The sequence below is a fragment of the Fukomys damarensis genome, unplaced genomic scaffold (assembly GCF_012274545.1).
Source record: "Fukomys damarensis isolate Sample0158 unplaced genomic scaffold, DMR_v1.0_HiC HiC_scaffold_39, whole genome shotgun sequence".
Taxonomy (NCBI): Eukaryota; Metazoa; Chordata; class Mammalia; order Rodentia; family Bathyergidae; genus Fukomys; species Fukomys damarensis.
The window spans coordinates 59,672,616-59,700,602 of record NW_022900951.1 but is presented as its reverse complement, the minus strand read 5'-3'; the positions used below and the strand labels follow the sequence as shown (position 1 = coordinate 59,700,602).

General features: G+C 36.3%; 1 protein-coding gene across 1 annotated transcript in view; it reads left to right on the top strand.

The window, feature by feature from the left end:
- Positions 1-27,987, top strand: part of Zdhhc15 (zinc finger DHHC-type palmitoyltransferase 15) — a 129,981-nt gene that overhangs the window by 83,823 nt on the left and 18,171 nt on the right. The window contains exons 5-10 of the mRNA XM_010631276.2: positions 9,967-10,036; positions 12,324-12,356; positions 13,071-13,191; positions 17,097-17,229; positions 18,946-19,072; positions 21,384-21,487. Coding sequence (XP_010629578.1) covers positions 9,967-10,036; positions 12,324-12,356; positions 13,071-13,191; positions 17,097-17,229; positions 18,946-19,072; positions 21,384-21,487 — 588 coding nt within the window. The remainder of the gene's footprint in view (positions 1-9,966; positions 10,037-12,323; positions 12,357-13,070; positions 13,192-17,096; positions 17,230-18,945; positions 19,073-21,383; positions 21,488-27,987) is intronic.

The window sequence follows — 27,987 nt, the reverse complement described above, 5'->3', positions numbered from 1 at the left end:
TACTCACTTTAATGACCATTAAGTGAAGAATAAAGAGAGAAGAAAAGAGAGAGAAGAAACCCGAACTAGGGCAAGAAGGGGAACAAAAAGGTAGATGTAGATTAACTTGGGGGAGCCAGAGACTGAGCAGGAAAGAGAAGAAAGAAAAAAAGGAAGACTTTGCAAGATAAGAAAAAATAAAAATTAAAAATAAGAGGAAAAGAAAAAAATTTGAAGAGCCTCTTTCAGGGTATATCTCTGCTGTCACAGTAGACAATGTGGGCAGCAATGTGCAGAACTAAGGCAATTAGTCTCGGCTGGCCCATGGCAGACCCCCAAGATTCATGCTGAATTCTGGTTGCAAGGCCCAAGTTGGACTTCCTGACCTCCTGCAGGGTTGAACTCTGCAAGGTTCTACTGCAGGTTCCAGCTGCTCTTCCCCTATGATAATCCAAGTTCTGCTGGAAGGTGGTGATCCCCCAGCTTACCAACTATGGAGGTCTTATGTACCTTTATTGCAGTTGTTCACTTCTGTTGTATCTTCTGGAGCTGAGTAATATGGATTTTATTACCACCTGTGTCTCTGCAGTGTGGCTCCAGGTACCAGGAGGCCCAAAAGTTGGGGGTTTGGGGTGGATGTTGCAGATGCATGCCCGGGGCTGGGCGGTGGGCAGTTCTTACCAGTCTGCTGAGATTGAAGCCCAGAGCACTGGAGGTGGAGAAAGAGGAACTATGAGCTCCCCACACAGTTCAGCAATAGGCAGTTCTCACTGGTCTGCTGGGATGGAGGCCCAGAGCACTGGATTTGAAGAAGGGGGAGCTTTCGTTCCTTTTATTGCTGAGTATTATTTTATTGTATAAATGTACCGCGGTTTATTTATCTATTCACTGGCTGATACATATATGAGTAGGTTCCAGCACTTAGCGCTGGTATGAGTCAATCTACTATGAACAACCTAGTATAAGGATATGTGCAAAATTATATTTTTATTTTTATTGGGTAAATATCCATTATAGAATTTTACTCTTAGGTTATCTTCATGTAGAGCAATATTTACTGAACTAATTTTCCATCTTTTAAAATTTGAAAACCAAGGCTCTTCTAGAAAATCATCCTTGAATTTCTGGTGAGAAGATTATGTTTCAAGCCTTGGAAGGTTTATTGTCAGATATTTTATGTTCATTTGTTTTTCATGTATTAAGTATTTATTAAGATGCTATCTGACAATTGGGAAATTTTTAATTTGTATGGATATTACATAATGTTAGTGATATATTAATTTTAGAATAGTAGTAAACAGTTATAATTTTAAAACATTTTCATGTAAATGCTCAAGTAAAAAACCCATGGAAGAAGCATTATACAAAAATGCCACAGTGTTAATAATTATTGACTCTAGGTAATGGTACAAGAAGATTCATTATACTGAGACTTCTACTTAAATGTGTGTTTGAAAACTTCCATAATACTAATTTTTCAAAGTGGCTAATGTGTGAGGCACCATTCCATATTAGGAATACAGAGTTGAACAGATAGGCAAGGTCTCTTATGGAGGTTAAATTCTGATGAAAAAAGACAGACAGGAATTTATGTAATTTCAGATAGTAGGAACAAAATAATATGATAAAACAAAGATACAGCCTGATGTATATAGGATGAATTGGGCTCAGAAATATATTTTCTTTGTTTGTCTTTTTAATGATATAAAATAACAGCACATCTTTATAAAATACAGTATTATATTCCATATATTCCATACATGTATGCAATATGTAATATCAAATAAGTATAATTAGCATTTCTGATTCCTTAAACATCTATCTTTGTGTGTGTGTGTGTGTGTGTGTGTGTGTGTGTGTCTGTGTGTGTATATTATGACGTTTCAAATTATAATCTTCTGGTTCTTTATAAAATATATAATACATTTTTTAAAGTATGGTCACCCTACTGTGTTATAGAAACTATAAATTATTCATCTTGTGTAATTTAATTGTATCCAACTTCCCTCTATCTCTTTTGTCAGTACAATTCCTGACCACTATTCTACTTTCTACTTCTATGAAATCAACTTTTTTAGCTTCCACATGTAAGCACGTGGCATTGTCTTTCTATGCATAGCTTTTTGACTAATGTAATGATCTCTGTACCATTCAGGTTGTTGAAAATGACAATTTAATATTTTTTATGAATGAATATTGTGTATACATACCACTTTTCTTTATCTAATTTGTCTTTTAAAATTCATTTGTTATAGGTTTTTAACAATTACAATATTTCCACATAAAAACCCAGATTTATGACTTCTCCTGAAATTCAGAAAATTCTGATGAGGGCATAGCTCAAAAAAGTCTTTGCCTAACATGCATTAGGCCCTAGGTGAAACTTTAAACGCTGCTAAAGAAACTCTCCCTAATGTGATACAACTATCCTGTATACATCCCACAACACCTCCCTGAAGGGGAGTTAAAGTCTTTGAATGATGTTTATTTTTCTACTTGATATCTTAGAACTTAATATTTATGTGCTATGATATAAAATTAACAGTACTCACACTGTGATGTAAAGTCAATACATTTTATGTTGCATGATAAAGGAAGCAGGGGAGAAAGCAAAGATTTCAGATATATAGACAGACATAGTCATAACAAAATAAGAAGGAAATGCCCATGACAATTAGTCACCATTTTTATAAATGGTCACATGGTCATAGCTGACATTAATAATTACCTTTTTCCACTATCCATTCTGTGTTTGTTCGTCTTCAACAAATACAACAGCTGGTCATCATTCTTTACTTCTTCACTCCAGAAGAGTCTGCACCATTATTTGATTGTTGTATTTTTCCATTCATCTAATTGTGGGGCATGACAACATTAAGAAATGTCCTTGGTTCAGGGGATCGAGCTCAGGTAAAGTAGATATTCTTAAGCGAGCAAGATCATTACCAAAAAATGCCCTGCTAAAACAAGCAGAATTATATTTTGAAGCCTGTATCACTAATTTTTGCAAGTGGGATCTAGAAGAGCAGTAACAATATCTTGAACATTATGTAGACCTTAACAAAGACCTTACTTATATTTCATCATAAGTCTGTTCACACACAGCTTTTTTCCTGACGTGATTTACTGTATGTATTAGAGGGTGTATATGCATATAGAGTAATATGTGTCATGTCACCTACTATGTTGTAAATATTGATATGCCTGGTGTTGTACATGTCTTTCTCAAAATATCAAAATAAACATGTAATTTTTAGTGAAAACCACTTGGCCCTAGTGTGAACCCTAAGTCATAGAAAAGGAAGATGCTGTTTATTTTGTGCACATGTAGGCATTTAGGCTGTCTGACTCCTAAAAGCTTGAGGTCTACCTTTAAGAAAAAAAATTCATTTAATACTATTCTAGGATCTGTAAGTGATGATGAATTTTTTAAATTCAATTTTTTTGAGACAGTCTCACTCTGTGGCTCAGGCTGGCCTTGAACTCACAGTAATCCTCCTGCCTCAGCCTCTCAAGTGCTGAGATTACAGGTGTGAGCCACGACATTCAACTTAAATTCAACTTTTAAATATGTGGCTATCAAGAACAATTAGCGCTGGGAGTTGGATTAAAAAAAAGAAACAAGCAATATTATGTACATCTATCAAACTCCCCAAGAAGATTGTAAACTATATGTACTGCAAACATGTACTAATAAATTTTTTAAAAGAAAAAAATGTTCTAAGGGAGTTCTTTTTTTTCCAAACATGCTCTTCCTTACCTCCATTGTGGAGTAGTAGTCCAATATTCTCTTAGTCAATCAGTCATCCTAGTCAACATTGCAAATGCCTTCTTGGCCTGTTGATTTAGAGGCATGAGCAGCCCTAAAAGGCTGGGTGGCGGGTAAGTGAAATAATTGTTGAGTCTTTTGGTAGAAGTATTTCTCTCCATATGTAAAGCCTTTAGGCCAACGGAGAACAAAGTCACAGGAATAAGAAGCAAAAAATTTGTCAGTGGGTGACTAAGGAAAATGGTAACTAGTACTAGTCTCATTTCTACCCCTTAATTCCTATATTCATGAATCCTGGCTATTAGAGACAGTATCATATAGTGAATGTTATTTCAGATTATAGTCAGCCTTCTAAAGATCCTTGCCCTGTCTCTGCCCTACCACCTAGCTGGGCCTGTAGCTGACTCTTGAGAAGATCATTGCACCATTCTGTCAAGCCAACTGCTTCAGGATGGTGGAAAACATGGTAAGACCAGTAAGTTCTATGAGTGTGGGCCTACTTCTTCACTTTTCTTACTGTGGAGTGTGTTCCTTGATCAGAAGCAATGCTGTGTAGGATACCATGATGGTGGGTGAATCATTCTTTAAATATACCATGGTATTTGGGCAGAAATAGTGCATGCAGAAAAAACAAATCTATATCTAAAATGCTATTTTTTCTATTCTAGTAAAGAATGATGCTCTCTCTTCCATTGTATATTCTAGTAAATAAAAATGCTGTCTCTTCCATGATATAATCAGTCCAATGTGATCAACCTGACACCAAGTAGATGTGGTAATGTTTCCATATTGGGAGCTAAGTGTTCTCTGCTCTTGGCATACTGGGCTGTAGCTATAGCAATAGCCAGGTTGGCCATGGTAAATAGAAGGCCATATTCCTGAGCACATGGATAACCTCCATCCCTGCTATGTCCCCCTTTGTCCATAAGTGTACTGAGCAGTAACAGGTGGCTAGGGAAAGAGAATAACTACTATCCATAGAAAATGTCCTGCTACAATAGGGATTATTAAACTCTTTCTTTGGTGTGTGCTACATTCTGAACAGTTGTATCCCTGTCCCAAAGTCATACATTGAAATCTTAATACCCAGTGTGGATGACATTGAGAGGTGGATCTTTGGAAAAGTATTAGGTCTTGAGGTTAGGGCACTCATTGATATGATTAGTGCCCTTTAAATAGTCCTTGCCCTTTGCACATACCATGCAAGGACACAGTAAGTTGGTGCTATTTATGAGACAGACTCTCACAAGTACCTAATCTAATGATACCTTGACCTTGGACATTCTAGCATTCAAAAGAGTGTGAATTAAATTTATTGTTCAGAAGCTACTCAGGCTATGGTATTTTGTTATAGTAGTGCCAAATGATTAAGGCATATAATCAAACTTTTGTGAACATTTACATGAGACACCAACATCCATGCTTTTTGCCCATTCAGAGAGGTTTCTCTATGTATCTCTTCCCCAGGTTTCCTTGTCACCAATTTTCCAAATACCTTCTTTTGAATTCCTAACCATCGGCCTAACCAGTGGCCACTGCCCATACATTGGTATATAATCACTTGATTAGCCACTTCTCCATCTAAGCAGTGAACAACTAGGTGCACTACTCAAAGTTCTGCTCATTGGAAGGATTTCCCTTCACAACTATTCTTTAGGTATGTCACAGAAAGGTGATATACTATCTACTTTCAAATTATGCTTGCATGAAATGCAGAACCATCTGTATGCCAGGCTTGAGTCTTTTCCCCTCAGTCAAATGCTCATAGTGAGCTCCTCACGAGCCTATAAGTACAAACTAGTTGTATGGCAGGGGTGGGGGCCATGAGCAATTGGACTACTTCTTCATGTAACTTATTGTACCTTCACAGTATTCTCAGGCCTGATCCCATATATACCACTTCCATCTGATTATGGAGCATTGCTGTGCATGCCCAAATTTGGTTTGGTGGATGAGATAACACCCAGTTCGGGATGAGCAGATCAGGTCACATGATAGCTTGGTGGATCATGGTTAATCATTTAATCTCTACTGCAAGTCAATAGAAGGCCCAGAAGTGTTTCTCAGAAGAATAGTTATCTGTGGAGGCTTTGCTCCAAACATAAGAAAGACCTGCTCTACAATTCACCTATGAAGTTCTGCCAAAGGCTCCGACATTTCAAGCATTTTTGTATCTGCTGCATCATGTGGCCCAAGCAGCAAAGCAGTTTATGCAATAGCCTAGACTGTTGCAGAGCCTGCTCTTATTCTGGGACCCACACAAAATTATCAGATTTCACGTCCTTCAGTAAAGGGTAGAAGTACCATACTCAAATGAGGAATATAGCATCTTCCAAATCCAGTAAGTGCAGCTAGGCATTGTGACTTTTTGTTTTATGAGAGGATCAATTCAATGACATATCCTTCACCTTTAGAAGTATCTCAACATATCCAACATCACTGGACCCCTAGAAATTTCACTAAAGTAGAAAGCCCCTGAATTTTTGTTGAATTTATTTTTCACCCTGTGCCACACAAATGTTTTGCCAATTAGTGTAGAATAATTGGTACTTCTTGCTCACTAGGTCAAATCAGCATCATGTATTCAATATAATGGACTAGTATGATGTCTTTTGGAAGAGAAAAATAGTCAAGTTCCCTGCAAACTAAACTGTGACTTAGCACTGAAGAGTTGATATACTCCTGAGGTAGCAGAAAGCAAATTGCCTCTTGTGGGTCTAATGGATAGGGACAGAGATAAAGATTTTTGCCAGAACAATAGCTGCATACTTGGTACCAAGGAATACGCTATTTTACTCAAGCAATGAAACCATATCTGGTACAGAAGCTACAATTGGACTTACCACCTGACTATTCTCCAAGATACATATGTCTTCTACACAGGCCAGGTAGGCTAGTTGCATGGGGAATGTGTTAGAAATGATCACCTCAACATCTTTTAAGTTCTTGATAATGGCACTAATCTGTGCAATCCCTCTAAGAACAGTATTGATTTGGCTTGCCATTTTCCTAGGTAGAGGCAATTCCATTGTCTTCTACTTGGCCTTTCCCAACAAAATAGACTTCACTCTCTAGGTCAGGGAACCAATGTCGGGATTCTGTCAGCTTCTCAGTATGTCTTCTCCTATTATGCATTCTAGACACTTGGAAAATATTCATAGAATCATTGGATACCCATTAGACACACTGTGGGTTAGACCAGAGCTAAAAACCTCACTGATTACCTGACCTCCATGAGTTCCAACTCTGACTGGTGGAACATACTGAAGTTTTAGATCTCCTGGAATTAGTTCAGAGCCAGTTATCCAGCATTCTTCTAAAGGGATGTTTATTTCCTTCTCCTTAAGGCAAAATTACCTTGATAAAAGACCTGAAGAACTTTTGGTGAAGGCTGGGAAAAAGATTAACAGTGTAAAGTTTTAGTAGTTTTGGAAACATCCTGGGGTCTTTCCTCAAGGGATCTGATCTTCACTTCACTCAAGGCATTTTGAGTGTGTAAACTGGCTCAAGTTTGGGAGTTCATTGAGGAATCATGACTAGTTTTAGGATTGGAATTAGACTTTCATTGATTTGACCCTATCAGTTACTTTCCCATCACTAGGAAATACACAACACAAAATACCCAACACCCAGAACTTAAAGGACAAGAGGTTTATTTTAGCTCATATTTTCAGTAGATTCAGCCCATGGTTGGCTGGCTCTAAGGCAAAAATAATGTGGTAGAATGGCACGGCAGAGAAAAGCTGTTCACCACATAGCTGCCAGAAAACAAAGAAGGGAGGATGTGGGAGCAGAAATACACCCTTCAAAGTCATTTCCCCAGTGATCTGAACCTTCCAACCATTTCCCACTTCTGAATGTGATACTTTGGGGACATTTTAGATTTAAACTATAACAGTTGACCTAGAACTTTTCTGCATATACAGATCAAGTAAGAGCACAGTCATCTTCCCACCTATTTCATGTCTAAAACACTGTGATTAGCCAAAGCCATAATTCTGCATGAGTCAGACTATTCTGTCTGCTACTTTGATTCTACTGTCCATAATGATAGCCATGCCTACCTGGCTTTTAGTGGCTGATTGCTACCATTTGGCAGTGCCACCACAGGACCCAATTACACCTACTGCATTTAGCTTTCCCAATTTAGTGACAATAGTTCTCACTGTGAGATCTGGACTACAGAGAAGAGCAGTCCCAGCTCTTCAAACACGGGTGTTCCCTACACAGATTTATTTTTCATGATATTGGTGAAACGTTTGTCATATAAACCCTTTTAAATGAGTAGGTCTAAAATGACAAATTTACCCTAACACTTTAATCTCTTTTAGCCTTGAAGTCCTTCCTCTATGTTAAATCAAGACAGGTGTGGCATTTCCAGTTCATTCGCTGTTGGCTGCTTTGTGGTCCATTTTTCACCAACCAAACTGTTAGAGCCTTTTCTGCCTCTCTTAGCTGCAACATTAACTGCAGAATGCCTGCTTTGTGGCACCATATCAATATTTTCATTTGTATCTAACTGTATGTTGTGTCTACAGTTATCCTGTGTATTATTATCCATTCCCACACTTATTCCCTGCATTTCTGCCTGTATAAACTACAGAACTCAAGTTGCACCTCCTCATGAGTCACACTTTGTACCTCACCATTTGGAGCCTGCTGATGCTTCAGTCTAATTATAAGTACGGAACAAATAGGGGTAGACTTTGAGGGGAATCAATATTTTCTTGCATAGTAGCCTAAGCTTCATCTGGAAATGCAAGAGTAAGCCCTTCAGACACAAGTGGAGAAGCTAGTAGCAGTCGTGATGTGGAAGCTGCTTCCACCAGGGATGGGATGGCCTCTTTTTCTGAGAAAGAAAGTTTATCAAAATTTATGGGCTCCACCTCTCTGGCTCCCCCTCTCTTCTTTTCAAATCAGTGCCCTTTCTTTAATAGTAGACACCCTACATGACTGGGAGTTACTTTAATAATCCAGCTACTCCCAGAATGAAATTTTGCATTTGATTTTTTTAAAAATCTGAATCTTGTCGTTATAAGAGATAAGCATCTTCAGGCGATCATAGAAGCTTTTATGTCATTTATGTGGCACCTGAGGAGGGAATTCAAATCCCTGAGCTCATCCTTTTCTTTTGCCACTTTAAATAGAGTCATTAGTATCTTCAAATCTAATCAGATCAGAAAGCCAATTCCACAAACTACAAAACGAATTCAGAAAACTCATTATTAAATTTCTGTTCCTCTGGAGCCACTCTAACTGTTAAAATGTGTATCACTTGGGGGTTCTCTAAAGGAAGAGAAACAATAAGGGATATGTTAGCTTAAACAATTATGGAGGCTGAGAGATCCCACTGTCTGCCATCTGTAAGCTGCATTCCCAAGAAAAGTGGTATAGTCCCAATCTGAGCATAAAGGCCTGAAAATCAGGAGAACCAACAGTGAAAGTTTTAGTCCAAGTCCAAAAACCTGGGAAACAGAGGGCTGATGGTGTAAGCTCCAGTCCAAGTCTGAAGGTCTAAGAACCAGAATCCCTGGTTGTTTAGGTCCCATATAAGGGTGGAAGACTAATGTCTCTGCTCATGCAGTCATTCAAAAAGAACAAATTATCCTTTTCTCTGCTTTTTTATTCAAATCGTCTCTATATTGATTGAAGCAAACCCACACTGCAGAAGGCAAGGTGGAAAGGCTAGTCAGAGGCCAGATAATGCAACCATGATAGAATCTGGATTCTGTCGTAAGGGTTTTGGAAATCTATTAAGAGTTTTAAGTGGACAGTCTGGTTTGCATTTTGACAGATTACTCAGCTGCTCTTGTATAGTAGGCAATTGGGGGGAGCAAGAATGAAGGTGGAGTGATCAATTATACAACTCTTGCAGGTGTCTAGGTGAGAGATAATGATGACTTAAACTAGGGCTGCAGCACTGACAGGATCTGTAAAAATGTGCTAAAGGCTCCATACATGGAAATGCCTCTCTTCTTCCTCGACTCAATTATACCTATACTTTTGATCACACACTCCCCACCGGTAGAAATGAACACAAGATTGATCCAACAGGGGAAAAATATGTACCACAATTCTCTTAATTATCTTTGCTTGCCAATTTGTGATGAGTTTTACTACCTTTAGTCAGTATATAATGAGCAATCCACATACACTAGTAAGATGTAAGGTCTTACACTGTGTCCTATCAAATGCTAATCACCTGATTTTTCCTATAGCTGTACGATTCTGTGACCGGTGCCATCTGATCAAGCCAGACCGCTGCCATCACTGCTCTGTCTGTGCCATGTAAGTGACAGACATATTTTTCCTGGGCTTAGCTTGGACATGGATGGTTGCCTAGACAACAAAATGACTGATCCTAACATGTAACCATGCTATATAAGAGCATTTCCTTTTGGTCATGATGAGCACGTTCTAAACAGTGCCACAGGGAAGATAACAATTTAAGCTGTTCTCAAGACAGAGAAATAAAACCACATTTACAAAATAAAGTTTTTATTTTAGAACAGTTTGTAGTTTATAGACATACTGTGGAGATAGCTCTCATATGTATCACATCCAATTTCCCCAATTATTAGCACCTTCTATTACTATGATACATTCATTAAAATTAATGAACCAATATTGATACCTTTTTTTTTCAACTTTATAACCTCTAATGCCTTCTTTTTTCATTAATTTTATGAGGTATACAATATGATGACATTCGTCACTGGGAATCTGTAACTTTACATGATATATCTTGGTTCTTATTTTTTTCCTCCCTGTCCTACCATCATCCCCACCACCCTTCCCTATTTACAATGACTTTGTTTCCATTTTTTCCTTTTCTGGAATTTATTCCTTTCCCCTATCCCTCCAACTTCCCCTTCAGATACTGAAAGTGTAAATAAGGATCAAAATGTATAATAGAAAATGTGAAATAGGAAGAAATGATAACTTATTTTTTAAGTTTAGTTTTCCCCTAATGTCTTTTCTCTATTTTAGAATCCCATCCAGAATACCGCCTTACGTTTAGTCGTCTTAAATCCTCAAACCTGTGACAATTTATCTAACTTTAACTTATTTTTAATGATCTTGATAGTTTTCAGTATTAATAATGAGGCATTTTATTTCCATTTTTTCATTTTTTTCCTATTTTTTTTCTTTCCCTTATGTACTATTATAGTTTGTTCAAAATTTGGAAATAAAATGTTTGTAAATGGGGAGGAGAAGAGGGGGTGAAGGGAGGGCAGGAACAAGGGGAAAAATGAGAACCAAGACCTGTCATGTAAAGGTACAAGATCCCAATAATGAATGTAACTGTACTGTATACCTAGAATGTACCAATAAACTCAATGAGGAAAAAAAATAATGAGGTATTATGTAGAATGTCCCTCAACTTGGATTTGTTTGATCCTTTATCATGATCATTAGACTGGGGTAATGTGATTTGGGAAGAAGACCATAAATTTAAAGTGCCATCCTTGTTATATCATATCAAGGGTACATATAAACATGACTTAATCATTCTGATGTTAATCTTGATCATCTGGCTCACATAGTGTTTGTCAAGTTTCTCCACTGTAAAATTAGCACCCCCCCCCTCATACCATACTTTTGGAAGAAGTCATTGCACAGTCTACACCAAAAGAATGTGAAGCTGGCAGTAGTGGCACATGCACACCTGTGATCCCAGAACTTGGGAGGCTGAGTCAAGAGGATTGCCATGAGTTTGAAGACAGCCTGGGCTCCATAATGAGTTCAGGTGCAGCTTGAACCACATAGTGAGATGCTGCAAGAGACAGAGAGAGAGAGAGAGAGAGAGAAGAGAAAGAAAGAAAGGTTACATTCCCTCTCCTCAAAGGTGGAGTATCTGCATAAATTATTTGGAATTCTTCTGCATGAGAGATGTGTCTCTTCACCCACATCTCTTTATTTATTCAATCCTTTATTTATATTAATATGGAGGCATGGATATTCATTTTCTATTTTATGTTATAAATACTGTTTAATATTTTTATTGCTGTACCTGTTCTACCTTTGAAGCTGGGTTCAGTGGCACATGCCTGTAATACCAGCACTTGAGAGACTGGCAGGAGGCTCATGAGTTCAAGACCAGCCTGGGATACATAGCATGACCCTGTATAAAACACAGAACGGAACTGTTTGAGCTTTGTAAAACCTCATTTTTATGTTATTGCATAAAATCCTCATCCTTTCTTCTTGAGTGTTTATTCCACTTATATTTCTCTTTGATTCAAACACAGGCTGTAGCCATATATTTTCTTTTGTATTTTGTTAAACTGACTATTGAAAAAAACTAGAAGAGTCATGTCTGTGTCAGTATCCTTGAGTTCCTAATCCCTTTTAAAGGCATGTGACTTGCTGCCAGCAAAATCTTGTGAGATGTTGTGGTAACTGCCTCATAGTAGGACTAACTGAGGACACAATAGGTTTGGAGTCACTATAATAGACAACTGGGAATGGGTTTACTGAAACCATGTAAAAGTACTAGTGAAAGCTTGAATTAAATTTTGAAGTGTTGCTTAATTTCCATAACCTCACTCTGCATATTTTGTTCAATTTGTAGGTGTGTTTTAAAAATGGACCATCACTGCCCTTGGTATGTCTCTTTTATTTCTCTCCTCAAAAGGGCCAAAATTGCTAAGTATGGCCACTTTCTTAAGCAGTTGTAATATGCCTATTTCAGTCATTATAATTCACTGGGCTTTGTATTTGTGTGGGGGAAAAGGAAGAATAAATATACTTCCAAAAGCATGGTACTGAATTTCTGGGATCACAAATCTAGTAGTCTCCTATCCATTAACTTTGGCAATTAAGCTTAGTGATGAAATACAGAAAAGTATATCTCTTCTGCAGTATATAATTCATTTCTGTTTTTGTTGGCATGATGTTTGAAATATTCTAAGTTGTTAATTTCAGCAGTTCTTCAAATTTTATGTCTGAACCAGAGAACCAGTGTGAAATTACCTAATTACAAAGAGAACATGTCACACCTGTACCAAGCACAGCTGATAAGAATTTAATAAGTATTTAGTAACCACGATCCAGGTTTGCTTGGGGTTGTCAGGAACCAGCCCAGAGCTAAGCCAGGCGTTTCTGTGCCCGTCAATAAAATGAGAAACAAGTGAGAGGTCAACTTTTTTTTTCATTCTGTTCTTATTAAGAGACTTCTGTCTCTGTTGGGTTTCTGCCTAACACATCATGAAACAGCAGGACTGATGTGCTTCCATTGCTTAGTCCACTTAGGTGTCAGCGTATTCTCAATCAATAAGTCCTGGTTTCAAATCCGTTTTTCTGGTTTTTTTTCTTTTAGGGTTAATAACTGCATTGGATTTTCCAACTACAAATTCTTCCTTCAGTTCTTAGCTTATTCTGTTCTCTACTGCCTGTATATTGCTACAACAGTCTTCAGCTATTTCATCAAATATTGGAGAGTAAGTTATTAAAAAAATGTCCTAATGATCCCCCTCTGAGCAAATGCACACTCACTCCAGTACATGACATTATGCCCCTATATCTTTTCACATTTTGAAATAACTAATACTGGAATAACCAGAAGGAAAGACACTTGAATACTCTGAGATTTAAGAAATACAGATTTTATTTAAACAAATTTCTGACATATATGAAGTCTTGCTAAGACTTTCAGAAACCTAGCTTCTTGATTCCTACTGATTCTTTAAGATATACTTTTTTGAACTTTTTGTGACACACACTGGATTTTCAATTAGGCAAGCTGGGATGTAATACTCTGTCACTTGCTTCATTCGCTCATTACCAAGATCAAATGAAACATGTTGAAAGTGGTTTTTCTTTCAAAATGTGATCTTAACAATTATAATAAAATCTCACTTTCATCTTTTTTCTACTTGGAAATATCAATCATACTTCATTTATTTCAAAAAAAGTTAAAGCAGAGTTTCCAATTACATATATGTACAGGGATGGCAGACGTATAGAGAAATATATTCTTTTATATTTCATGACAATGGACTCCAGAAGATATCCCTTCTCCATAATTCCAGTACGGTTATCAATATATCCATGATGAGGGATATCCAAACTAAACCTAAATAGTAAAATATAAATGAGGCTATATCTAAAAGTTATTACTTTAAGAATTACAAAAGAGCCTGCATAGTAGGAATATCTCACCTTAGCTGGAGAAGGAAAGTAATAGGGAAAGAAGGTGAATCCTATGAAAATAATATAAATTGTAATAAACTGGAGAAAACACAAAAAAAGACAAGGCAGTGAGAAACTAAATAGCTGAAAATATTTAAATTATAAATTAGTGTTTTATTCCTACTAAGGTAGAAAATATAGTATAGGTAATTATAATGATGTATTCTTTCCATTTTCCCTTCAACTTGGTTAATTGACTCAGGTATTTAACAACTTTAGGTATCAATAATTACATCATAGATACAAAAAATCTTTAATTGAAATACGTAAAGAAAACTACAAGAGAAATGACATACTTTTCACACAAATTTTCTGTATAGAAAACATTTCACCATTATACACATCTCAATATTTCTTCTTTGGCCTCTTTCCATGGTACAAACTCTATTATCAGTTTTGCATGACCTATTTGGCATTCAATCCACATGTTGAGCTACTATTATAAATGTGAAAAGTAATCTGCTACATCCAGTCACCACACAGTGTCAGCTTTGATCTTTAGACCTTTCTCAGTCCTTAAGACAGTAGGCAACCGTTCAAGAACCATCCTTTACCCTCATAACAAAGTAAATATTGCATTTTACCCATTTTACCATCAACTATCCTAGTCAGCCAGTAATCAAATACCACGATGCCAACCAGGTGTTGTGTGTTTTATTTCATTCTCGATAGAAGATAGTTGGTTATGAATTAATCACCAGAAATATGCCAGTATTTGCGAGCAATAGTTGCGGTGAACATAGCCTTATTCTTTGCCTATTCCCTCAGTTTTTCTCTGCAGTAGCCCAGCTCATGCCTGATGTGTGAGAGAAGAAGCATCCTGTATTGATTTGCCCTCAAATTGAAAATGGCATTGACAGTTCAGGAAAATGCTTTTTTTTTTTTTTTTTTTTTTTTTTTTTTAAGAAAATGCTTCTTTGTAGTCTCTCCAGTCAAGGAACACTTTAGTGAGGGTTACAAGTAGCTTTTTCAATTTAAACTGGGTCTCTCCTTAAAATAAAAAGTAAACACTGCCATGTATTTTAAAAGCCATGCATCAAGGAGACCAGCTGTACTTCTAAGAATAGATACCTCTATTTGTATGGTACTTTACAGTTTTTGAAGTACTTTCAACCCATTACTTTTTCTGATCCTCACCACCCTCACCACAGCCCACTAAGTAGGCAAAGAAAAATTATTCCTCTCATTCAAAGATGATAAAGCTGAGACTCATAATGGTCAAGTGACTTTCCCAAGATCAGCTAGCTTATAAATTTCAAAGTCAGGACTTGAACCTAAGTCTGACCCTAAGCCCAGTGATCTTGCACACTGCAGCATGTTCTGCTGCCCTTTGTGGTCCTACTGTGGAGAAGCTTTGCCTCTTTTGGGATAAAGAATTCAGAATACCATGAGATTGTTTCTTTCCTCTCAATGTGAAAAATTGCTAATTTTATAGGAGATTGATCTTTACTTACCACACCAGGGCCGTGAATCTCCTAACAGAGGCTATGAATTATTTCAGAACCCTGATAATAGCATTATTCTATTAATACTTTTCTGAACTGACTCTGATGATTATTGCTTCAGTAATTTAGTTTGGTTATCTCCTGAGAAAGTATTTTTGAACACAGGGCTGTCGCCCTCTTTGAACAGAAAATTTTTCATATTAAGAACACTATTAAGGGACAACATTATAGATATGCTTTAGTAATTAGAAGTTCTGAAATAGTAATTAGAAGGGAAAATAGCTTCCAGCTACACAAGATGTGGACTGACTTTATTGTATCAGTCCCACTTGCCCAGCCATTTCCTATTGCCCACTTAAATGTGAAAAATAAGTAAAATTAATGTGAATAGTGAATGTTTTTATAAACTACTAAAAAGGTGCAAATTATGAAAGCAAAATTTCAGTGAAGACAAAACCACTGTAAAGCAGTATCAAACGGACAGTTTCAGATAAAGGTTTCTAAAATCCTTGAGGTAGCTGTTTCCCAGACTGCCCTGCGCCCCCCACCCACATACACAGAAATTTCACCTAGCTTTCCCCCTCAGCTGAAAGCATCTGACTCATTTACTTCCCCTCATCTTCATCCTTCAAACATATATACCCTGGAAGATTCCCAATATTGTCTTACATAAAAATGTATTAAAATGTCCTCTTATAGAAGAACCTTTACAATCTAACCTTGTCAAGTGTTCCCACACATTAACTTTCTACTCTAAAACTGGAGAAAAGCATCATTAGGAAGTTAAAGTCCACTTCACTTAAGAATAACTTTTAATTTTATTACTGCAGAACACTTGGAAATAGTTCAGAGTAATTCATCATGCTAAAACACTGATGATTGGAAAGGAGGAATTAGTAGTTATTCTTTCAACTGCTTGAAAATTGAAAATGTTTTCTAAAATTCTCTTCAGAAGACAAAATATTTATTACATTCTATACACAGTAAAGAACCTTTGAACATTCATTTTGTTCTAGAATTACAAGTTTTAAAAGCTCATGCAATATGGAAAATAAGGTTCTAATTACTGTAAAAATCTCTAACCATCTACTTTTACAGTTGACTGTAATATTCTGCTTGATTTTTACTGTCTAAACAGCTATTATACAGGATGTAATACCACAGCACATTTCACTTTAGTTATAAAAAAAACATATAAAATTTGCAGCAGCTTTAAAATTAGATCATGACTTTAGGTAGGACATTTAAAAATTCTGTCTATGTGTTTTAAATTTCTGCATTCATCACTGTGACATTTCCAAGGAAATATGACATATAAAGAATTCCAGAATAACCAGCCAAGAAAATGAGCTATATGACCTCAAGATCATTTCTAACCAATGATTCATAATTTTCCAACCAAGTGAAATGCAGGCTTTATTTCACTATGACCTTGGTATATACTTTTCATATCATCCTTTTCTAATTGGTACATTACATATCCTATTTTATACTGAACTGCACTTAAGTAAGGGTCCATTTTAGACTTTGTAGGCTAAGATCATATCCATAATGAGATATCATCAACAGACAGAACAATGTAAAAATTTTACAAAATTTATTTTAAAATTATAGCTAATGTTTTATACACATGCAAACCTATATAGAAAAATTAGTTAAGCTTTACCACTTTAATCTTTTATTTTGTTTGTTTATTATTTCTTTTCTAGGGGGAATTGCCCAGTGTTCGCTCTAAGTTCCATGTCCTTTTTCTCCTCTTTGTGGCCTGCATGTTTTTTGTCAGCCTTGTGATTCTATTTGGTTACCATTGTTGGCTTGTCAGCAGAAACAAAACTACCTTAGGTAAGAATGAATATTAAGAGTAGGGAAAAACATATTGATGTATATTAGATTGACCTGCGGACTGTTCCCAAGTAAGAGAAAAAATTTCTAATGAAATATTTTAACTGTGTGACATCTCTTTGCCTGAAAACTGAGATAGATGAAAATATATATAGTGAATGAAGCTTACAGACTTACGAGAACATTAGTGAATGCTGTTTATAATCTGTACAGAGGGCCGGGGATTTAGCTCAGTGGTGCTCTCGCCTGCCTCACAGGTGCAAAGTCCTGAGTTTGATCCCCGGTACCAAAAAACAAGTGTGATTTCCATAATCTGTACAGAGTAGTAGCTCCCTAGTTTCACAAATCAGATTTCTAAAAGGTACTCAAAGGATGAAATGAAAAGCAACAATAGAGAAGGGAAGAATCAACAGAGAAGGGAACATTAAAAGAAAGGCATGCAGGTCAATAAAGGTAGAAGAATCTATTTTATTGAGCACATCCCCAGACAGAATCCTGAGAAATAATCCAAATCAATAATGAGAACTCAGAAGTCTTAAAAAGAATCATCTCCTAGAATATCTACATTCATGAAGAAACTGTGTAGGGACTAGAAATGAGATAAACACATTGAACATGTAAGTCTCTAGAAAATAAGTCCAAGAAATAAACATATTTGCTGTCGATTATTCAATTCTCTAGGCTTGTTATCTGGAATAGTATATCTCTGCTGGACTCCAGTGCAGCAATTGTTTCATCTTTAGTGAAACAAATATTTAAATTGTCTATAAATCAGTACACAAGGAGTGAGGAGAAACTTTTCAATGCTGACTGTCTAACCAGGAGAGATTTGATGCAAAAGCATGAAATGTTTGGTACAAAAGCCACTATACTTTTAGAATTCATTTGCCAATAACACAGGCACATGTGAAACTATTTGCACCCGTTTTCTAAATCAAATAGCTATATAGCACTTGGTTAGTAGGGTGGCAAATTAGCCCTTTTGGCTTAGAGATGACTTACAAAGTAGAAAAGTACTTAAAGCTTTGTGATAACAGGGTCTGAAAAGGAAAGAACAAATGGAAAATGGTCAGATACAGAGGAGTCCAACAGTGAAAGTGTTTGCTTAATGGGATAAATGTGCGTGTAAAAATAATGTGCATTAGTGTAACCCAATTCCACATACTCATTGAGGTGATTATAGCTCATCCATTGAAATTTTATCAGAAGTAAAACTCAGTTTCTTATATTGCAGGCTTTTGTATGAACATTTTCATTTCTGAAATGTTTCAAAACCAAATCAATGTCATTACCATCTCTTTATGTGCCATTACTTTGGTCCCAGCTTTACAGATGGAGACCATTTGGCTGTTGTTGCCACTTAGATTCAAATAAAGTGCTGTTAAATCTGTTCCTTCACTCCTTAAATCCAGCAGTACAAATACATACCATTCCTATGGCTGCTTAATTATTTCTACTGTCAATGTGTTTCTCTTGCCTTTTTAAAAATAAGAACAGTAATTCTTTATATTGAATAAATTTATGTTTTATTATGATATTGAACTACTTTTTATTATGTAGTTTAGTGATAACTGAGACTGAGGAGCCTATAATAACACAGCAAAAAGATATAAAACCAAGTCACATTCGTGGAGAATTGTAAAATCATGACTATGCTGAAATTTGTTCCTGTTTTGCTTTTTTCCTCTTTTCTTCAACTCTCCTGCCCTGACCTAGAGGCCTTCTGCACTCCAGTGTTTACTAGTGGCCCAGAAAAAAATGGATTCAACCTTGGCTTCATCAAAAATATCCAGCAGGTGTTTGGAGATAATAAGAAGTTCTGGTTAATACCTATTGGGTCCAGGTAGGTAATTATTACCATTGAAAGAGGTTGATGCTGGACTACACCTTGAAGCAAAAAATTCAACTTTTATTAGTATGCAGCAGGTCTAATATTGTTGCAGCAAAATGTGACAGTCATCATTATAGCCAAGTGTCACAGTTCTGAGTTAAGCCAAGTGTTATGGCTATCCAAAGGTCTCTTGAGGTAAAGAAGTTGAACAGCCCTCAGAGAGATGAACGGAAATTTTATTACGTTGATGGGCTCATAGGAGTTCATACTCTGAAATCTAAGCCCTGAACAGAAATGGAAACAGCCTTATGTAGAGATCTGTGGAGTAGGGGGTGGGCCCACCTACTGGGTGAGCATGCTCCTTGAGGGTGGAGTTAACAGAACATTCTTGAAATCTGAGGTAGAAACATCATGCAGCACAGTTACATTGCTTGAACAGAACATTTTGATACACTGGGCAAAAGCATCACTCAGCACAGTTACATTGCTCAACAGAACATTTTATGGCAAAAACATTGGGGAGGGCAAAGGCCTGCCCTGTTGTGCATTATTTCCTTATCAGTATGACAGTTCATTCTCCAAGTTTTTCATTTCTCAGTTAGTAAAAACAAATCATGAAGCTATTCCATTTCTAGGTCAGTAAAGACTGTCTTTACTTAAATATCCAATATAAGAATGAGTGAATAAAAATATATAAAGATAAGATGGAATATTATGTAGTCAATAGTGGTTATAAAGATTATGTTACAGTAAGGGAAAATGCTCACTGTATTTTAAATGAATAATGTAAAATCCAAAACGGCATGTATACTGATAGGAAATATGAACAAATATATACAGAAGAACAACAGGAGAAATATACCAAAAACTCCTAAAAGGTGTAAGGGCTACAGTCTCTGAAATTATTTTTCTTTTCTCTATTTTTCATATTTGGAGTTAAATACTAATATTACTTTTATGAAGGAAAAATAAAAGCAAGAACAAACAGGTTAATTTACAGATTATAAATAATTCTTATGACTGCAACAAGAATGCAGGGAAAGCAGTGAATGAGAAATGAATTGAGCTAAACAATCTTGTGTCCTCTGATTCCACCATCAACTAAACTACCACTGGAACACAGCTTCTTTACAGCCATTTTTGCATCCCTTTAGATCCGGTCTCATACAGAGATTCATTCATCTTCACTTATTTGAGAAAGCTTTGCAGAGGTTAGATGGTAATTACGGAAAACTTTCTCCTCCCCTTCACGCATTGCACTGATACTTCCCCTGTACCAGTTAGTGTTTTATAGGCTTAATTGCATAAAATGTGATATACTCTACTATCCAGGGTATAAATCACAAGACAAATCAATATCATTGGGTGATGTTGATTAATAGCTATTACCAGCAATTATCTACACCCTGTTCACACACATATATGTGTAATTATTTATATGCAATCACCACATCAAAGGAAGATCTAAAGTGAGTCTTTTTGTGCCACAGGAGACTCAAGAAACAAAATAAAAACAAATATAATAGAATATTCACTTGTAAACAGTATCCTTAAATTCTCTATAGAAAACTATAACTAAAATCTATTAATGTTCAATTAAGCACATTCATGTAGAAGAGGAAAGACATACGTAATATCAGATGAATAATCCAAAAGTCAGGTTTAACTTTGGAATGCATTCAGATATATAGATGAAAATGTTCAAACTATAACCCTGTATAGCCAGGACCACTGCAGTTCCTTCCAGTGCATCCAATCTGTTAATGGCCAGAAATAATCAAGGAAGTAACCTTAATTTATCATGGAAAGCCACAAAGTAGGCCCACATTTGAACAAGTGCTAATCTGTCCTCTATAAAAAACTCACTCTGGGTCTTTCCCCTACTTCCTTTCTGCTATACAAGCCAAATGAATAATAGGGCACTTGGACATTATCGCCAATTCACAGAAGCTTATCTCCACTGTATTCAATGATTCTGAGTTTGCTCATCTTCCCTGAAAATTTAGAATCAAAACAGTAAGACAGCAGGATATAATTGGGATCATATCACTAAATGATACTCATGAAGCTTGCCATATGCACATATTACTATACTGGGCATTGGGGAAAGCAAGTTCTTACAAACACAATCAACACTAATGCAGATATGGAAATGGAGAACAATACAGCAGCTAAATGAAGCTATCATAAGAGCCTATTTCATCATGGCTTTTGACATTAAGACTAAATATTTCTAAGGATCCCTCTGCTGTTTCTAAGAGGGTTATTACTTTCATAAAAGGCTATATAGCTGCAATATTCACTACCTTCTTCTCCTCACCAGCCCTGGTGATGGACACTCCTTCCCTATGAGGTCCATGAATGAGTCCCAGAACCCACTGTTAGCAAATGAAGAACCCTGGGAAGATAATGAGGATGATAATCGAGGTAAGTGGGCTCAGAAAGAAGTCTTTTCTCAACCAACAGAGCAAACACTATAAGAACTATACTAACACAACCAATGTGCTGTATAGTGAATTGTGTCCAGAAAGATTCCATCAGTCTGTCAATATTTTACATGCCTCCTGAAGGGAGGTATGGTCAGATTTATTTAGCAAACATGGGTAACTTAGATAGGATTGATGGCACCTTGGAGGCGCCTTACTAGCCTTGTGACACCATGACTTAAAACTAGTCAGGTAAATTGGGAAACATAATAACCAGTGCTATAAATGTGATGTTTTGGTTGAGTTCAACCTTTTCATTCAATAAATGAACAACTCACCTTTCTCTACCTTCTATTCATATTCAGTGTTATTTAGTGTCTTATACTTGTTGTGTTTTAGGATAGTTTAAGAACACTAGAAGAAGAAAAAAAAACATATATAGAGATAAGCCTATATGTGTATGTGGTAGGCCTGAAAGAAAACCAAGGAAGCAGAATGTTTCCTTTCCATCATTCTCCCATCGCATCATGGGGTTATCTTGAGACTTTGTGTGAAGAGCTGCAAATTTTTATATTATGTATCTTCACTAACAGCCCTATACTTTGTCTGCACCAGATGCTATAACTGCTTCTGTGCCATGAACATTTGCTCATGTTGCTAATTCCAAAGAGTAGATATTAAATGCTGTTCCAAATAAAGGAATAGTTGGCAGAAATTTTTACTAGGGACTTGTAATAGTTATCACAAACTGTACTTGGGATAAATGAGGCTGAATAAGGGCATAGAAAGGCACTGAGGGGGGGAGCAGAGTGAGAAAGCAAAGTTTCTGAATTTTCGCCCAGTTAGATTATTCAGGACTGGGTTCTTTCCTAGAATCCCAAATTCATAGGAAAGCATTTTTGTTGGAAAGAAAAACAAAGTAGGCCCAGATCCATCATTACAAAAGAAAATAGTTCCATTCCAAAGATATCCTAACACAGGGAACACCCTTACCTCCTCCTGCTGATGACTAGAAAATTGACTGGACCATCTTCAGCTATCAGCCTTTCTGAAGACATTTACTTATAGCAGTCACAAGTGATAATAGCTCTTATTTTGGTATTAAGAAGCCCAAACTCTAATAGAAATCACAGATTTATCAAATTTTAACCTAGTTTGAAATAAATCTACAATGAAAAAATTCATATCTGAGCCTTAGTTTGCTAAGCAGAAAAATTTAAATTTAGGTATAGCAGCACATCAGAAAGAGGTTACTTTTTGTGAAGCAGTCTCCAATTCCAGACTTTTAAAAAAGAGTTCTATTGGGCCAAGGATTTAGCTTAGTGGTGCCACCACTTGCCTTGCAAGCGCAAGGTCCCAAGTTCAATCCCTGATACCAAAAAAAAAGTTCGATCATTGAACACTTGTGTATCTTGTTATAAAACACTTTCATATGCTATCCCCCAGTTGTTTACCTTCACAACTGTAACAATAGGTAGACTTTTTTTTTTGGTACCTGGGCCCAATACACATTATTAATACTAACCTCATTTTTATAACTGAAGAACTGAGATTAAGAAATGTTTAGAAACTTATCGAAAATCCTATAGCAAGAAATGGACAGAACTTGATCTCAAAGTATTCTAATTCCAAATCCTGAATTTTTTCCAATACAACGTGTCTTAATTAATTTTCTCATTGCTGAGACAAAATACCCAATGCCCACAAGTTAAATGAGGAAAGGTTTATTTCAGCTCACAGTTTGTGGAGGTTTCAGTCTATAGTTGGCTGGCTACAAAGCAGAATGACATAGCAGAGCAACATTACAGAGGAAAAACAGTTCATGGCAAAACAAGCAGAAGGCAACAGCAGCAAGCTGGGAGCCCACTTTCCTTCTGTCCCCTTATATTCCATGCAGGCTATAAGCCTTTTGGGTTGTGCCACCCACGTCCAGGGTGGAGCTTCCCGTTACCCACAATCAGAACTATGATAATAGTTGTACTAATCCATTATCACACACCCTTAATTCCAGTATCATACACTTAATCCACATTCATACACATTATATCCAGTCACCTCCAAAATGCCCCATTTATGGGTTTATGAGGCTTTACGGGGACATAACACAGTTATGAGTTTCCCTTGGACAAATACTTATGACACATGGTGCTGTGAGTTGGTACCTAATCTTATGTGAAGCATTCAGCTGCTTCTTACAGAAATAATAAAATCATAGGTTATAAGCTGCCTTTGTCTTTAGCAAAAGTACTATGTCATCTCATAGGTGATCTTTTTTTAAGTTCATGAGTTCTAAGGTTACACTGTTTGTTTAGTTGATTCTGTGTTATTCTCAGTTGCTTTGTTTTCTGTGCATAACTAGTCATATACATTGTTTTTTTTTTTTTTTTTTTTTGGTACCGGAGATTGAACTCAGGTCCTTACGCTTGCAAGGCAGGCCACCGAACCACTGAGCTAAATCCCTGGCTGTCCATGTACTTTTAACAACTAAAACGCCTGAGTAATGTGCTGTAAGTTACAATTATGGGGGTTGAACTTTGTTTATTTTACAAATTTTATCATGGTTTAATTCCTAAATCAAAATATAATATATAGTTTGCTATAAATTATATATTTGTTCATTGAATAATATCAAGCATTCTAAAATGGTAAAATGTGGTAACAGTGACCTGTTAAGTACAAATGTGGTAGGTACCACAGTCAGGAACTATATAAAGTCTTTATCTTCTTTGACATCCTTTCCTTATTTCAATACAGGAAAGTACTAGGTAAAGAAACACTTTTATGAATCCAAGAGATTTAAACAGTCATCTCTGTTGTGACTTTTACAACTAAAGTGTTTTATTAATTGTGCACAATTGTGCAGAGAAATGACCAAATCAAAGGTATAGATCTATGTAGTTTTCTGAGATTTAATGAGCATCTTTTTAAAATATTTTTGAGAGATTTGAGATTACATTTTAGCTTTTTGAGGAAGTGATTGAAAAATATCTGTTCTATTACTGCTATTGCTCATTATAAATTCTCCTGTAGTTTACATAAAATTATGTCTATTAGTCTATTCTAAATTGAGATCCATTCCATTCAAATTGGATGGGTGGCCTCTACAGCCTCACCTATTGCAACTGTCATGAATGATAAAGTGCGTATGATTGTCAAGGAAATTCTTAAATGCAAACTTTTGTAATTCAAAGCCTATGTATATGAAACCCATAAAGAACTCCCTTACTCTTCGGGGGTGGGGAATAAATCTAATTCTTTAATATTAACCTGTAGAACCCAATGCTCAATATTTTTATCTTTATGACTCTGGTGACTTTGTGAATGTTGTCCTTTCATTGTTTCAGTAACATAGCCTATACTATTTTCCAACGATAACCCCATCAAATTAGTTGCTAACCCCTTTGGTCATGAATGTTTATTTGAGATGCAGTATTACTGGAAATCCAGAGGAATCGCCACAATCAATATTACTTAGACAGTGACAGAGACATTGACAAAGACTACAGCATCAGAGCAATGTCTTTTTCCACTTATGTGTTAATTTTCTACGACTGTAACAAAATATCTTAGGTATCAAATTTATACAGAGAGAAGGTTTACTTTTCGCTCACAGTTTAGGAAGTTCTAGGTTTGATCAGTTGACCCATTGTTTTGGACCTGTGGTGAGGCACTATTACCATAACATGGGTATGTGATAGAGCAAAACTGCTCACCTCATGGTCAGCAAGCAAAAGGAAGAAAAAGAGACTGAGATCTCATTTCCCTCCTTCAGCGATCTAATAATCTCCTACTAGATCCCACTTCTTAAAGGTTCTACAACATCTCCATAGCACCACCTTGGGGACGAAGTCTTTAAGACATGGGTCTTTGGGGGACATTTAAGATGCAAATTATCTCACAAAGGAATATTTTTTGTATTTTATATTGTTTTCGCATATTATTTATTTTGTTGTAAAAATTTAGGGTGTAATGTGTAAGTACCAAATGGTTTTCTCTGGTGTGAAAAGCTTAAGTATAAATAAGGTTCAGATTGTATAATTGATAATGTGAAATAGGAAGAAAAGAGCTAAAGGAGTAGGGAAAGTAGGAAGGGGAGGGGAAAGGAAAGAAGGGAAAAGAAAAAAATATGAGAAAAGGAAAAAATGGAAACAAAGTCTTTGTAAATAGGGAAGGGTGGATAGGGTAAAGGAAGGGCAGGGGGATGGGGAAAAAATTAGAACCAAGATACATCATGATGAATGTAACTGTACTGTATACCTAAAAAGTACCAATAAACAATGAAAAAAATTTAGGCTGTAAAACATGTTTTGATATACATAGTGAAATGATTACCACAGATAAGCAATTTAGCATATCCATCAACTCACATTTTCCCTTTTCACTGGTAAAAGCACCTAAAATCTACACTCTCAGAAAATTTTCTAGTACACAGTACAATAGTACTTATGCTATAGTACTTATGCTGCACTTTAGATTTCTAGATTTATTCATCATATATAACTGTCTATATCAGTCAGTGCTTACTAGAGAAACAGATTTAATGCAAGATATATAAATATGTAAGGATTTACAACATTAGCTTACAGTGGCCACTCACAGAGTCAGGTATTAAAGTGCAAGATCTGAAGGATCCAGCCAAAGGTAGAAATCTTGGAGCTCTCTATAGTGTTCTGTGCAAGTCCCTACCAGAAGGTCAAAGGGTCTGTGCTGGAAGCTGCAGACACTGCTCTGGAAGCCAGGACATGACTTCCAAGGTGAAGGTGAAAGCTGGAGCTCCCCTGAAGAAACTGAAGCAAGTCTTCCTTGTTTCTCTTGTATTCCATTCTGGCTATGAGCCTATCTGTTGGTTCCATTCACATCTATGGAGGGTCTTCTGTCTTCAGTAAATCCCTTCAGCCACACCCATTTCTTACTCAAATTGACACAATCAGTTAACTACCACACTCACTTTGTATTCTTTGGCTACATCTCATCATTTCTCCCTACTCCCTTTCTCTGTTTGTTAACCACTGTTCTATTCTCTTTCAATGTATTTGAGGTTGTTATTTTTTTTAAGATTCCCCTTATAATAGAGATCATGCAATATTTTTCTGGATCTATCTCATTTCACTTAATATGATATCTTCCAATTTCATAAATTTTGTTGCAAATAACAGAGTTTAGGCTGAGCATGGTGGCACATACCTGAAATCTCAGCTCTTGGGACACTGAGCCAGGAAGATTGTGAGTTTACGGCCCACCAAGGCTGCATAGCAAGTTCAAGTTCAGCTTGGATTGCATAGTGAGACCCTATCTCAAAAATACCAAAATAAAAAACTGAATAATAATCGTGTGTGTGTGTGTGTTCCTGTCTGTATGTATGTGTCTCATAATTTCTCAATCCATTTATCCTTACACAATCATTCTCATTGTTTCTATATCTTGGATATTATGGGCAATGCTGAAGTATACATGGGAGTACACATATACACAGAAGAGAGATTGCTGGGTCAAATACAATAATACATTGGCTCACAAATGCTTCTGCTTGATACCAGTTTATCTCATGAACCAAAGTGGCAAAATTTTGCTTCCATTCATGAACTCCACATCAGATGATGAACATGACCGCAGCCATCTTCCCCACAGGAACGTGAAAGTGGCCATCTTCCCCAGAATCGTGGAGTGAGTTAAGATCGTGAACCAAGGTACCACTGTATATGGCTTGCAAATATTTTCTCCCACGCTATAAGTTACCTTTTCATTTTGTTGATTGTTTCCTTTGTCATGCAGGAGCTTTTCGGTTTGATAACACCCCACTTCTTCATTTTTGCTTTTATTGCTTACACTTTTAGTGTCATGTTAAAATGTCATTTCCGAGACCAATGTCAAGAAGCTTTTTCCCTATTTCTTCTAGCGATTTTATTGTTTCAGTTTTTAGGTTAGTTCTTCTATTCATTGTGAATTGATTGTTTTGTTATGATGTAAGTTAAGTTCTGCTATTCTGCCTCTTTTATGCTAATTCCATACTGATTTTATTATTATAAGTTTGTGATATGAGTTAAAATCAGGTAGTGTGATACCATCAATTTTGTTTTCTTTCTGTGAATTGCTTTAGCTATTCAGGATCTGTTGTGGTTCCACACAAATTTTATGATTGTTCTTTCTATTTGAGAAAGATGCCGCTGTAATTTTGTAGATTGCTTTGGGTAGTACAGAAGTTTTAACAATATTGATTCTTCTAATCCAAAAACACAGGATATGTTTCCATTTATTTATATCTTCTTCAATTTCTTACATAATTCTTCCATTTTTTAGCACACACATCTTTCATCTTGATTAAATTTGAGCCATGCTAACTTAGGTGATAGGACAATGCAGGCAAAAAGAAACAGGCCTTCGTACTCCTGTCATGTGATGACTCTTGGTTTGTTTCTTCCATTGTATGGCTACAGATTTTTAAGTGAACTCCTGATGTTTTCCAGAGTTATTTTCACTCATTAGTAGCTGCCAGACACTGCT